Source organism: Lolium rigidum, chromosome 2 (assembly GCF_022539505.1).
Source record: "Lolium rigidum isolate FL_2022 chromosome 2, APGP_CSIRO_Lrig_0.1, whole genome shotgun sequence".
Taxonomy (NCBI): domain Eukaryota; kingdom Viridiplantae; phylum Streptophyta; class Magnoliopsida; order Poales; family Poaceae; genus Lolium; species Lolium rigidum.
The window spans coordinates 52,501,585-52,514,994 of record NC_061509.1 but is presented as its reverse complement, the minus strand read 5'-3'; the positions used below and the strand labels follow the sequence as shown (position 1 = coordinate 52,514,994).

General features: G+C 44.7%; 2 protein-coding genes across 2 annotated transcripts; both read left to right on the top strand.

Moving 5' to 3' along the window:
* The first annotated feature begins 1,295 nt into the window (after window positions 1–1,295).
* Window positions 1,296–5,349, top strand: LOC124686456 (exosome complex component RRP4 homolog). The gene is made up of 7 exons (XM_047220401.1): window positions 1,296–1,447; window positions 1,565–1,666; window positions 2,214–2,259; window positions 2,847–2,936; window positions 3,206–3,271; window positions 3,965–4,033; window positions 4,502–5,349. Exons 1-7 carry the CDS (start codon window positions 1,296–1,298, stop codon window positions 4,931–4,933), a joined length of 957 nt encoding a protein of 318 aa, XP_047076357.1. The 3' UTR covers window positions 4,934–5,349.
* Window positions 5,350–8,927: 3,578 nt separating this feature from the next.
* LOC124691748 (probable beta-1,3-galactosyltransferase 2) lies at window positions 8,928–12,992 on the top strand. The gene is made up of 11 exons (XM_047225022.1): window positions 8,928–9,036; window positions 9,652–9,748; window positions 9,888–9,949; window positions 10,064–10,275; window positions 10,369–10,432; window positions 11,248–11,320; window positions 11,445–11,565; window positions 11,834–11,921; window positions 11,995–12,120; window positions 12,210–12,319; window positions 12,415–12,992. The coding sequence occupies exons 1-11, from the start codon at window positions 8,939–8,941 to the stop codon at window positions 12,561–12,563; spliced, it is 1,200 nt and encodes a 399-aa protein (XP_047080978.1). The 5' UTR covers window positions 8,928–8,938; the 3' UTR covers window positions 12,564–12,992.
* The last annotated feature ends 418 nt before the right edge of the window (window positions 12,993–13,410 follow it).

Here is a 13,410-nt window from a genome sequence, read left to right as displayed (position 1 = left end):
CCTAGACCGAGGAGGGTGACCCGCGCCCGACCCCCGCGGGCGAGAGGACGATGAATCCCCCCCCCCGACGCTGGCCAGGCTTTGCCTGAACGCGCCCCTAGCGGCAGCGAGGGCGGGGAGGGGGATAGGGGGAAGCGGCAGCGGCGCGGTAGGGTTCCCCCAGCCGCCACGCGGGGGCAACACGGGTAGGGGACGGGATGGTTTTTCTTTACTACATGTCTAGGAAACTTCTGTAAATTATCTCATTTAACCGACTTTGTTTTAGATTTTATCCATGTTTAACCATTGCCCTCGCTTTGTCGGGTGGGACTCGTGGTCAGGTCAACGTGGCACACGGACTCAACTAGGATTTTCCCTCCTAGACATTGTCTACGACTACATAACCTAGAGAACTAACCTATAGTTAAGTGGTTAGTAGGTAGTGGCACCCTCGGACCACGAGGGATCAAACATCGGGTTTAACACTTTGCAGTTTTATAAGAGAGGAATAATTTTCAACGGGAGACGTTGTTGCCGTTGATAGCTAGGCACATGTGGGAACAGTCAATCTTAAGATCCACCGGATAAGTTTCTTAGACCCAGTCTCTCAAAAATGCTTATAGAGGAAGAATGTGCTTGGATACATTTATAGATGTAAGTGTACATACATATTAATGAGGGTCTACATGTTTCGTAAAAAAAGAACATACATAATCCATTTTTTACTATTCCTCTATGTAACGGAATAGGACGAAACAAACATATAGCGACGAACTACACAAACTGTCTTTTTCATTTTTTGAGAACAAATAGTTAAGCAAATAGAACATGAGACTCATGAAGCGGGCTTGTCTGAGCGACCCACGGGGCGACCGCTTCAGGCAGCACGGGTGACTCATACGGTGGTTCCTATACACCGATCACGTCGTCGCGTACCGCGTGACGCACACCCCCGCACGCGGTAAGTCCGGTGGCTGGGTTTTTTCAATTTGTGTTTAGGGACTTATGAGCCGGCCCAGCCTCATGATGTGCACTGCATGTTGTAATCCATCTTTTCTTTTAGAGAGAACGTCGTAATTCTGGTCGCCCGGTCCAGTAAAATACTATGGCGGTTAAGAGCCCAAGCCCAGTTAGCATTAAGTGCTGGGCCTCCGTGCCCGGCCGTCACCACCGGCTTTCGAGCGCGCACGGACACGGTCTTGGGACCCTGGGGTTTTGGCCAAACTTCCCACCGTCGGCCGGGGCCAACGCCGACGACCGACCCCCGACGCTTCCTCCTCCGCCGTCCTCCGATACTCCCCCGACATCGTGCGGCCATGAGCACGAGAGACCTCCACCTCCGGCTGAGCCAGACCCAGAGGGTCCGCCTCGAGGCCGCGCTCCACGAGCTCCAGACCCTCGCCCCCGCCGCCGCCGCCGTCAACGTCGCGGACAACATCCCCGTCAACCACGAAGACAGCATCCTCAAGTAATAACCCGCCCTTCCTCTTCTCGTCCCCTCTCCGCCCGTTTCTCCGCTCGTGCTTGGTGATGGACTGATTGTTTCTTTTTTGGTTGGGTGTGCGCGTGTTTAATTTGGCTGCAGAGGGCATGGCACGTCGGATCGGGACGGGGAGGTCGTGGCCACGGTGTGCGGCGTGGTGGAGCGGGTCCAGAGTCTCGTACGCGTGCGGACGCTCCGGGCAAGGTGCTCTCTCCCGGCCTAACTCGGTCTATCAGTTTCTCCGGGCAGTTTGATCGAATTCTGTTTTCCTGCACTGCAATACTGTTACATAACTGTGGTATTACTGGGTGTAATGGGTGGTGTACATATGGATGGATCAGTGGGTTTGCTTGCGACTCGATGAATGGATTGATGTAGCTCTCAATGTAGTTTCATCTCAGATAGCAATGGGGTATGTTAGATTCTTATTTCTGCCAAATAAAACTGTATGTACTCCACTTCGGTTCATTATAACTTACTATATTAATTGATTTAGTTTAAAGGTCAGGGAGTAATAAAGGATTGAGTTGGTAATGAGTTCTTCTTGCCGCCCTAAAGTTACTAGTTGTTTGTTTGATTATCTCGATCGGTTTCTCAGTTTGAATAATTGGCCTTGTCACATGGTAAAAACCAATAATGTTATTAGCGGGGGTGGGAAGGAGCCCATCTCATTCTACTTTACATAAATTTGTTTTCAGTGAGTATAACATTTAGGATTGTCAGCTCATTTTGTTCTCTTGGATCTTTTCAGGTATAAGCCAGAACTTGGGGATATCATTGTTGGCCGTGTCACTGAGGTATGTCACTCGGTATCTCAACGTGCTTCCCATTTTTACAGCATGGTCTATGCTAGGAATGCCCTACAGGCCCCAACGCAATAAAATATGTTCAGTCCATGACGATGATCTCTATATTGGCTTAAAGCTTGCGATTTAACCTACGAGTATTGTTGGAAGTTGTAAAAATTTGGTGATATGAGAATCTGTTTTGCCCGGCCATCATAGTAGACACATGGATTGGGCAATTGGTTTTCCTTATGTTTGCTAGGCTAGCATCTCTATATTGGCTTAAAGCTTGCGGTTTAACCTACGAGTATTGTTGGAAGTTGTAAAAATTTGGTGATATGAGAATCTGTTTTGCCCGGCCATCATAGTAGACACATGGATTGGGCAATTGGTTTTCCTTATGTTTGCTAGGCTAGCATCTCAAATTGTATACGAGTGTAATCTCCACTGCTATTTATTTTATTTTAGTACATTGGGCAATTTGGCTTCAATTATTAGTCATACTACCACCTTGTGATTCACTGTGTGTTCAGCATCGATGCAAACAATGTATTCCATTTTTGGCCAATATACGTTACTATGTTGTTTTTTCACTCAAGATTGCTCCTAAGCGCTGGAGGTTGGAGATAAACTTTAGCCAAGGTGCTGTTTTGATGCTTTCTTCTGTGAATTTGCCTGACGGAGTCCAGGTATGCTATTCTGCATCAAAGGTTCAAAGCACCCTTTCTAGTGATATACTAAACACAGTGGCGACCGATAAATTATCTAATTTACTGGTTTGTTGGAAAGTAGGTATACTGCCTTTACTTTCTCGATGTGTAGTTGCAATTTTATTTTAGAATGACAGCTTAAACGTAGCAGTATCTTCAAAGAGATCATTGACTGTCATCATTCAGAAGTTTCACTAGTTATTTCTCTAATATTCTGGTTATTGGACTCTTACCCATTCCCCTATTAGAGAAGGAGAACCGCTGTTGACGAGCTTAATATGCGGAGTATATTTGCAGAAAATGATGTTGTCTGTGTAAGTATTGAATTCATTCCCCGTTATGTATGAATGATTATATGTTATTTACCTATATATCTGTCCTGTGAGTAGCACCAAGCTACCAAATATGCATGACCAGTGCTATAAGCAGTTCAGCTTGGCATATTTAAACGAAACTTGACTAGATAAAAGGCTGCAGCACTTGCCAATACAAAGGTGTACCTATGACTGTAGCAGCCAAGCTGCAACCAAGTGTTATCAGAACATGGAAACAACCAAGAGCAGAAAAAGCGCGTGCTTATAGGCAGCGCCGTACTTCCATTTTACAGAGACTTGACGATAATTTTCCATATCTGGTCAATGGACTACCAGCATTATTCACTTTAATATATCATAGTGAGAGTTGTAGCGTGGAAAATTTTCCTGTGTTTTGTGAACTAGTTCTCTGATGAAATATTTGGAACCTAGGCATTCTGGTTTCTGACAGGCAAGGACTCCCTGATTAGACATTATTTATTTCATGGCCCTCAATTAGTTCATGTATCCAAGCACCACATTTTTTTTTTGTACATTCTCTTCTACTGTTTTTCCCTAGGGAAGTCCATGATATTGGATACATTGCTTGCGATGCCTTACCATTTTCTATAGTTTGATATCCTTTATTGTTTTTTAATGGATGATTACTGATTAAAATCTGATGCTGCTACGTTCCATGGAATCAATTATCAGGCTGAAGTTCGTGGATACGTACCTGATGGTTCTCTTGAGCTACATGCAAGTAGTCAAAAATATGGAAAGGTACATACTAGACCAACTCTGTGTTTGCCATTGTTATTGTGCAGTGCGGTACCACTTCAGGTAATGGTACCTTTTGATGTGACGAATCTGTTCCACTCATATTCCCCCACGGCAGCTATGCATTATTCGAAAGGTGCTGCCTTTACAATGCTGACTCTTGCAATTATTTCAAACCTCTTCTTTAATAAATATAGGCAGAGCTCATGTGCATGCAAAAGTTGGTTGATGTTAATTACCCAGTGCAGTACTGAGAAACATATTGATGATCTAATTCATAGTCATGTTGTTAAGTCCCAACATCTCATTTTGTATGTAGTGTTGAACTGTTGATGATGAAGTAGATAGAGGCCAATGATTTGAATTTGACTGTTAGAGTTACAACTTCAGCTACTCAGACCTGGCTTTGCTTACCAGGACAGCATTAACGTAATGACTTGTTATTGATTTGTTTTGAGGTTTTTACTGCAGCTTCAGAGGGGTCAATTACTCACTGTAGCTGCATATTTGGTAAAACAGTGTAATCAGCATTTCCACCATCTTAAGCAATATAACGTGGACTTGATTCTTGGCCGCAATGGTTTCATCTGGGTTGGTGAGCATGCCGCGGTGGCTGAAAATACAGATGTGAATGAAGATCAACAGAAGCTGACCGTGGAAGTAGAGAACTTTACCCCAATAGAAACTAGAAGACATATTTGTCGGCTTGCCAATGCTGTTCGAGTGCTTTCAGCCCTAGGATTCACTCTGACCGTTGAACTGATAATTCAAACCGCTGAAGCAAGTCTATCATCAACTGTCAGGATAAACGGAATGCTCGGAGCTGAATTTTATGTCCAGACTGCAGAGAGAGAGGCTAAGCGTCGAGCTGATTCCTTGAAGAAGATGAATGGGGCAAGGTAAACTTTGTTGGCCCTGCCTGACTGATTTGTCGAGTATAAGTAACAGACTAACAGTAGATGACCCGCACGAGAGCTATAAATGAAAATAGTGCCAATCAGTGGCGCCATACTGTAAAACATGGAGACAACGGTTTTGAGATTCACTGAGCTTTTGATGCACTCTGTCGCCTGCATTTTTTGTAGTGAGAGTATCAAAATAGCAGCTGACAAATGGAGCTGCTATAGCCTATATACCCTGTTCTTCTGGTGTGCGTTTACTTGCTTTTGGAGATTCATTCAGTATTCTGAACTTCGATTCCTTGAATTTGAGTTCTCATGGTGTTAAAGCCAGGCTCTTTCAACGATGTCAATAGCAAATATTTTATCTGCTTTGTATCCGACTGTTCACTTTCTAAAGATTTAATGAAGGTGCTATGTCAGCAGTAGGATTATTTAGTGTGGGGATGCAACTCCAAATAGTGATACGAACAAAGTGTATTTTATTCTACTCTAGATTAAAGAATCCACTTCCCATACTCGCCTGTCATATCTCCCGGGTTTCATGTCCCAGATACTGCCATCTGTTTTCTCACGTGGAGAGCAAATTTGGTGTTCCTTCAATTATGTGGAACGTGTTTGTACTGGAAGAGTATAACATTTGTAGAATTACATTCATAACCTCTCCCTTTTTCTCAGTTGCGACTTACGAATGACAGTTAGCTATCGCGGGAGCGCTGTTGAAAATAGGTCACTAAAAGATACAAATAAGGGCTCACAAGGCAAGAGTGTATGGAGTAATATTGAAGAGAGCCAACTGCCTATTGTGTTCAAGATCCTGAGACTCCAGCTCCTTCTAGTGTTGAAAAGATCCTGAGCCTCTTTTCTTTCCTCCTTACCCCTTTACTTCGGGTCATCAAGGGTTGTTAGGCTTCCTTCGATGCTTGTACCAGCCGTTGGCAGCAATTTGCCCTTCTTATTTGTTTTACCTTGCTCTGTCAGGTTAAAGGCGATCTCCCCGCCAACAATCAATTCATAACATTTGCGCACTTACTTCTGAATGTCACTCTCATGGTACGTTTGCAACATGTTTGCATTTGGGTCTTTTATCATGGTGAGAAAGTCCTTCAAAAATTCCAGGTAAGGAAACATTTAAGCAAGCCATGTAACCGCACGTTATACTCCTGCCAGAATAGTGAATATTTGGACACCCATTTCCCTGAAGGCTTCTCCATTGTATTCGCCTCCTAGCCAGCTTCATACCAATCCGTGCTGTTGTCTCCGTCTCAAGTAGTAAATCTACATGTAATTGAGTTTCTCTCTTTTGAATTCTTACAATCTTCTCAACTGAAGTTAATATCCTCTCAGCCTCAAGCATAGGCTATGATTTCTCCAACAATCTTATTAGCTCTTCTAATACCTCAACCTTTTCATTTGAAGAGTCAACACCTTTCTTGGTGGCGATAGCTACACTTAGAATCTCTAATATTTTCTCCATTTTATCTTAGAATATAAAAAGCTATATGTGATTCTTAAATGCACATGATTAATGATCAACTGCCCTGAGTCAATGACAATGTTGCACTGATACTACAAATAATACACATTTTTTAATCCCGAGACGAGTTAAGAGAATTTATTATTATACCATACGTTTATACTTTCATAATTTATTTTTTATAAAATAAATAAGTAGTATATACTTTTCTAGTTAAAACTACAAAATATTATTTTTGCATATTAGTTCAGCATGTCGTCATCTCTCTTTGCTGCCAGCCCATCGCCCCACACTATGCTTGTCGCTGTACATTGACCTCGTTGTCAGAGTTTTCTACGCCATCCATGTCGTCCTCTTCCATCTCCGGCCCCTTGGTTGCGGGCTCATGGGAAACCGCATCGACACCACCTTGGCCTTCGCCATCATCGCCGCGTTGGCCTCTACCGTAAGAGCCACGGCCTAGCGTCCTGGCCTCCTCCACCGCCCCCATCCCCTTGCTGTACGTCTCAGACGTCGCCTCGTTGTCCTCATGCATTGTATATGTGGGTATCTCCACCGGTAAATTAGGCCATTTTTACACAAATTTAGATCACAATATAACAACGGGCAAATGTGTCGGCGTGATGGGTACACCACATACACACCTCCAAATACGATAGAAAAAAACATACTCCGTATCTCGTTTTTTTATCCATGGAAACTAATCAAAACGGACACATCTGGAGCAGTATCAAACTATCGATCGTTGCAGAGACCCATGATACGGTTGTTAGGTCTTCCGCGTCTCCCAGGCGGCGGCGGGGGAAAATTTTTCCTGCTCCAATCTCCGACGTCTGCGTTGGGCCCCTCTCCGTCCGCTTGCCGCTCCGGCGGTAGGAGGGAGGGGGACCCCGTTTTTTACATGGTACTTAGGGCTAGGAGTTCTCTGGCATGGCGCGCCGTTCGGGTGGTGGGAGCGGCGCCCGGGCAAATAAATCTGCATCAACTCTTCTTCCACACCGGCGTTGTCCTTCATGGCGGCGTCTCGGAGTTGGTGGCACTGTGTGCTTGCCGATCTTTCAGATTGGTGGCTTTAGGGTTCATGGATGGTGTCGGCGAGGCGGCGGCGGCGACTCCATCGGATGGTTTTTTCCTCCTCGCTTTGTCCCCGTTGTCTGCGGCGTTGTCTCCGGCGCCAATGTGGAGCGAGAGAGGATTCGTCCGGGAGTACGTGCGGATGGTGGTCCGCACCGGTGACAGCTGGAAGATGGTGCACCTTGTGGTGGGTTCGTGGTTGAAGGCGGATGGTTACGGTTCCCTACTCCGACATCGTCGTGCGTGGGTGCCGGTCTTGAAGTTCGATGGCGTGTCCGGGGACATGCTCGCCCTGGTCCGATTCTTTCAACGGCAATGGTTTGTCCTATGGCAAACTACATTGGAGGTCCGAAAAGCTGATGATCAGCGATGGAGCCGCGTCGAGCTCAGGTGAAGAGGTGATCTATCCATTTTTTCCTTGGTGGCTGCTACGGTGGTGCCGAAGAAAATGGATAGGTGTTGGTTTGTCACATAGGTTTATCCTATCTTTCCATATCTGTAAGATCGGTGTATACGTACTTTGTATCTCATCTTTTATTTATCAATGAGAATCGTATTACCATGCAATTTTTTTTTTAAACAGATACATATGTTATGAAACTGGGTCAGGCCGCTTCCGTATAAAAGTACCCGATGTATACAGGCAATCGCTCGAGTATCCCAGGGAAGACCGACATTTCGACCAGGAAAACACGTTTTGACCATGCCGGCACCGGCCCGTCCAACCACCTTCTGCCGCCACGGCCACACCCCGCACCGCAGGCAGCCAGGCAAGGAAAGCGACAGTGCACCGGCGGCACGGGGAACAGACGGCGGTTGGGCTTTCCACATCCCCCGACCCACCACCACCACCCTCTGCAACCAAGTGGAGAGGAGCTCAGCTCACCTCAGACGAGCAAACGCATGTGAAAACCACCGTGGTCCTCGTGGCGCAACTCTTATCTGCGCCGGGAAAGGACGAACCCCGCCATTAAAAAACCACCCCAGGACCGCACTCCCGCCACCTCGACGATCTCGAATCCCCGTGCTCTGTTCCGGTCCGGTAACAACAACAAACGGCCGCTCTGATCTGATTCGATCCATCTTTGTTTTACCCGCCACCTTCTCCTCGGCCTCGGTTGTTTTCTTTCTTTCTTGGCGCTGCCGACGGACCGACAGACCTTCGAGTTTACCGCCCCGCGCTGTCGCGTAATGGCGTGCGCCACTGGACACTGACCACCGCGCCCACATGGCCCGTCGTGGGGGCAAGGTGAGGTGAGGTGGGCAGTCAGAGCACAGCACAGCTGCGTGCGTGCGACACCGCCAGCGCCAGCGGCGACGAGCCAAGAACGACTGCGTAGTACGTACTCATCCCTCCCTTCTTGCTCCCCCTACTACTCCATGCGCTGCTGCTGCGAGAGGAGGTGAGGGACTGCGAAGAGCTGGAGCTGGTGTTGCGCGTCGTCGGCGTCGGCGGCCATGAACTGGAAAAAAGGAGGGGATGGAGGCGTGTCCAGGCGCTGGGCCGTGCTGCTCTGCCTCGGGAGCTTCTGCCTCGGCCTGCTCTTCACCAACAGGTAACCACCACCCGCGCCAATTCCCCCTCCCGCTTCTTCAATTCTAGATTCGCAGCTGGCTCAGCTCAGCTCAATTCAGCTCCGATGGTGGCCGCAAGATCTGCCGCCTCCGTCCGCATCTGGGGCCCGGCGCGTACGGGGGTGAATTTGTGTTCTCGATTTGGGGATTTCGCGATTCTGTCGGCAGTATCCTCGCTCTGCGGCGCCACCATATAATTCGCGTGTTTCCGCCAATGCTTTCTGGAATCTTTGCGAATTTGGTTAAGCTGTGATTTGCTGCTATCGAGTTGTGGGTGTTCTACGACAGCATCAACTTAGAAAGTCACTGTATTGCTACTCCGCACTGCCGCACTGGGACATTTCTCTTCACCAATTGGGAATGATCCTGCACAGAATCTCGATTTAATTGTAGACACGAGTTATTGCTAGGCGATGTATCCCCATCCCACATTCAATAACTGTACTCTGCAGTGGCATCCTACTGCAGCGTTGTAACCACAGCTTATGGACGTCTACCTCTGTTCTCCTCAATTTTGGCCATGCTAGTCGGCATGGAAGTTCAGGAAATGATTCCGACGCTAACCTGTTTTTTTTTTTTTTTTTTGCTTGATCCAGAATGTGGACACTGCCTGAGGCAACTGAGATTGCGCGGCCGAATCAAAACGACGAGGAAGGTAACAACGTAGCTGCTGGAGATTGTGGTTCTAAAAAGGTGTGGTGTACTTCTCCCCTACAAAAAAAGCCATGATGATTAGCTATTGATTAGGTTATAAAAGTCAATTATCTCTTTGTGTTACAATGGTATGTGCAGTCATCGTTTGATACATAGTTTGATCATCATGTGCTACTAGGTCCAAGAACTGCAAAGCTACAAAGACGTGTTACAAGTTCAAGATGCTCATCAAGATGTACAGTACGTACCGATCGACCTTATCTTTCTTGGGCACAGCATTTGCTCCTTCATTGGAAGTACCATCTTTATGAAAAAAAATAGTTCTGATTGTCATTTCAAATGTTTCTGATGTAGGACACTAGATAAGACAATAGCGAGCTTAGAGACAGAACTCTCGGCTGCAAGGACCCTGCAAGAATCCTTGCTAAATGGTTCCCCCGTTGCAGAAGAGTTCAAAGTTTCCGAGTCGATCGTGAAGAGAAAGTACCGCATGGTGATTGGAATCAATACCGCCTTTAGCAGTCGCAAGAGGAGAGACTCCATACGTTACACCTGGATGCCTCGAGGTTGCTGACATGAACTTTCATATGGTTAATTACTTCGGAATACTCATACTGGGACACCCTGAATGACTAATAACAGAGCAATGCAAATAATAGGTGAACAGAGGAAAAAGCTTGAAGAAGAGAAGGGAATCATTATTCGTTTTGTCATAGGCCACAGGTATGGTGCAGATAGATTTATATGTGTATCTAACTATCTTTGGTATGCTATTCCATATTAAGAAGTACTGGATTTATTTATTCCTTCAATCAGGATTCTTGAAAATAACTTATCATACTCATATTTTTAGATCAGCAGTGTGAAACTCATAGTTCTTATCATTTTTTACCATTGAGAAAAAGAACTCTCAAGTCACAACAATGTCATAACATAATTTCCACGTAGTTGTGGGAACATAAATTCCACCTAGTTATTCTCTTTGCGTTTTTCCAATTGCAGTTGTATACATTAAATGTTTGTTTCAGTCAACTTTACTCTCAGAATAAATATTATATATGACCTCAGGTTTTAATATAGTCGAATGATGCTTCCAAAGATAATTCCTGTCGATTACAGATAAACGAATTCCCGAGTTAGTGAGTGCAATTGATGATATTTATAGAATGCACATGAAAAGGTGACTACAGCCAGAAATTTTGAGTAAAAGTTAGCTCATGAATATCGGTCATATATTTGTTTCCTTCTTGTGCAAGACAAGACTGAAATAGTGAGCTGTGACGCAATGTAGCCTCAGTGCCCCCTTCAGCTCTTCCTAACAATGTCTTTGTACAAGATATATTTATAGAAGATGTTATTTTTGAAGTAATATTTGTTCAGAGATAAACTAAAAAGCAATGTGATTCTTTTTTGGCAATCAATGTTAAAACTAGAAGATGTTATTGTGGACAATTGCTCTATCAATAGGTTCACTATTCTTCTTTTGATATCTGTTTATGGCAAGACATGCATAACATCATTGTCCTCATGTTGTGCAGCGCTATATCAGGTGGAATTATCGATAGAGCAATTGAAGCAGAGGACAGAAAACATGGGGATTTCATGAAAATAGTAAGTAATTGTTGCTTTAATGCCTATTGATTTTCACATTGGAGTGATGATGTGATTGATGTTCTCATTTTGGCTGGGAATGCTGTTTTGCCTCACTAATTACAGTGGTTGCATCTGTATGCAGGACCATGTTGAGGGATACCTTGCACTATCTGGCAAAACCAAGACATACTTTTCTACAGCTGTTTCGTTATGGGATGCAGATTTTTATGTGAAAGTTGACGATGATGTGCATGTTAACATAGGTAAATCTCTATCTTTTGTATGCCCTTTACTGCTGTGAAGCTAGGAGCAAAGTGACAATATGTGTCTGCACCTGTCATATCTGTATTGAAAGTTCCTCACCGACTCAACAATGTACCTATTGTATGTGTAAAAGTATTAGCCAAAATATCAAAAATTTGTAGGATAACATGTGTGAAATATCAGATTTAACTAGAACATCTTTTAGGCGAAAAAGGCTTTGCTATAAATAATGAACTCTGTGTAAAAATTGTTGTCTTGCATTTGCAGCAACGCTTGGACAGATTTTGTCCAAACATGCTTGGAAGCCTAGAGTATATATTGGGTGCATGAAATCTGGACCTGTCCTATCTGAAAAGTAAGTACATCATTTGGATCTCTCCTTTTCTTGCTTTTCAAGTTGTTAAGATATGTTAGCTCTTTTTATCCAGGGGCGTGAGATACTATGAGCCTGAGCACTGGAAATTTGGTGAACCAGGCAATAAGTATTTTCGACATGCTACTGGTCAATTGTACGCTATTTCCAAAGATCTAGCGACCTACATATCTATAAACAAGTGAGATGGCATCCGTTTTCATGTAACTACATACGTCGATCTTTTCTGGTGAATGCTAATTCTGTCGTTGTTAACCCAATTTATGATAGGCATGTCCTGCACCAGTATATAAACGAGGATGTTTCACTAGGATCTTGGTTCCTCGGGTTAGATGCGGAGCACATTGATGAACGGAGACTTTGTTGTGGTACTCCTCCTGGTGAGCTTCCGTGACTTCATGTCTTATAACTCCAGTTAATCATTGACCTAGTGCGTGGACATGGAGTCACATATTTTCCCTGACTCTGCTTACAGATTGCGAATGGAAAGCTCAGGCGGGGAACATCTGCGCCGCATCTTTCGATTGGAAATGCAGCGGCATATGCAATTCTGAAGGGAGGATCTGGGAGGTGCACAACAAGTGCGCTGAAGGAGACAAGGCGCTGTGGAATTCCACTTTCTAGCGCAAATGAAACACCACAGAAGCAAAAGCAGAAGCTTGCCTGTGTGTTAGTTGTATATTAGATTGCCCACGGTGCTGTGTATGTAATTCATCTGTAGGTAGCTATGATTTGGTTCTGGGACTGGCTGACACCGACGAAGCGGACCACAATTTTACGTAGTGTCTGTCTGCCGGTGGCGGTGAAGGTGACGAAGGCCAGAAGGTATACGAGCTGTTGATGCATTCTTTTCGCAGATAAAATGTTTCAGGTGGCCATTTTGTATCGATCTCCTGTACTGTTTGGCCACCGAGATGGCGAGATGTATGACCAGAATAAAACTCCCCCTGAATGCTGATACTTCCTTTCAGTGCATTCTGGACCAGTTGTACTAGTTCTGTTGAGAGTAACAGTTGAGGCTCACTTGAAATGAAAGAATTTTTTTTTCCATCATGTGCTATTCCAAAGGTTGTAAGTTTGCAACTATATGATTTGTCACTTTTCAGGATGTAGTTCTTGTTTTCTTTCTTCCTACCAGAATTTTATCATAATTTCCAATATTCCTAAATGAAGAACTCAAGCTGCAAATCAAATCATGACCAACAACAAAAAAAAGTCCAATATTCCTAAAAGGGCCCTAGAAGTTGCTGTTTTAGACCTTTGGTTCGTTATGGACTGAGCGAAACACGGAGAGCAAAAAAAGTGGCACCGGATACAACTATATACTTTGGTCTTTTGTTCCCTCGGAGCCACCTGTATAAGGAGGAGGTCGTCCTTCCCTCAATGCACACGCTATATGTATTCAAGTATGAACATGATAAATTTATGGTCAGGAAATATACATTAAATGCAGAATTGGATCACTGAAAAG

What these genes read in the sequence shown, in the direction of transcription:
- LOC124691748 (XM_047225022.1), top strand. Translation starts at nt 8,939, where the DNA reads ATGAACTGGAAAAAAGGAGGGGATGGAGGCGTGTCCAGGCGCTGGGCC. An exon ending in GATGCTCATCAAGATGTACA is followed by an intron (nt 9,950 to 10,063) that starts GTACGTACCGAT and finishes TTTCTGATGTAG; the next exon opens with GACACTAGATAAGACAATAG. An exon ending in CGTTTTGTCATAGGCCACAG is followed by an intron (nt 10,433 to 11,247) that starts GTATGGTGCAGA and finishes CATGTTGTGCAG; the next exon opens with CGCTATATCAGGTGGAATTA.
- LOC124686456 (XM_047220401.1), top strand. Translation starts at nt 1,296, where the DNA reads ATGAGCACGAGAGACCTCCACCTCCGGCTGAGCCAGACCCAGAGGGTC. An exon ending in TTGTTGGCCGTGTCACTGAG is followed by an intron (nt 2,260 to 2,846) that starts GTATGTCACTCG and finishes TTTTCACTCAAG; the next exon opens with ATTGCTCCTAAGCGCTGGAG. An exon ending in CAGAAAATGATGTTGTCTGT is followed by an intron (nt 3,272 to 3,964) that starts GTAAGTATTGAA and finishes ATCAATTATCAG; the next exon opens with GCTGAAGTTCGTGGATACGT.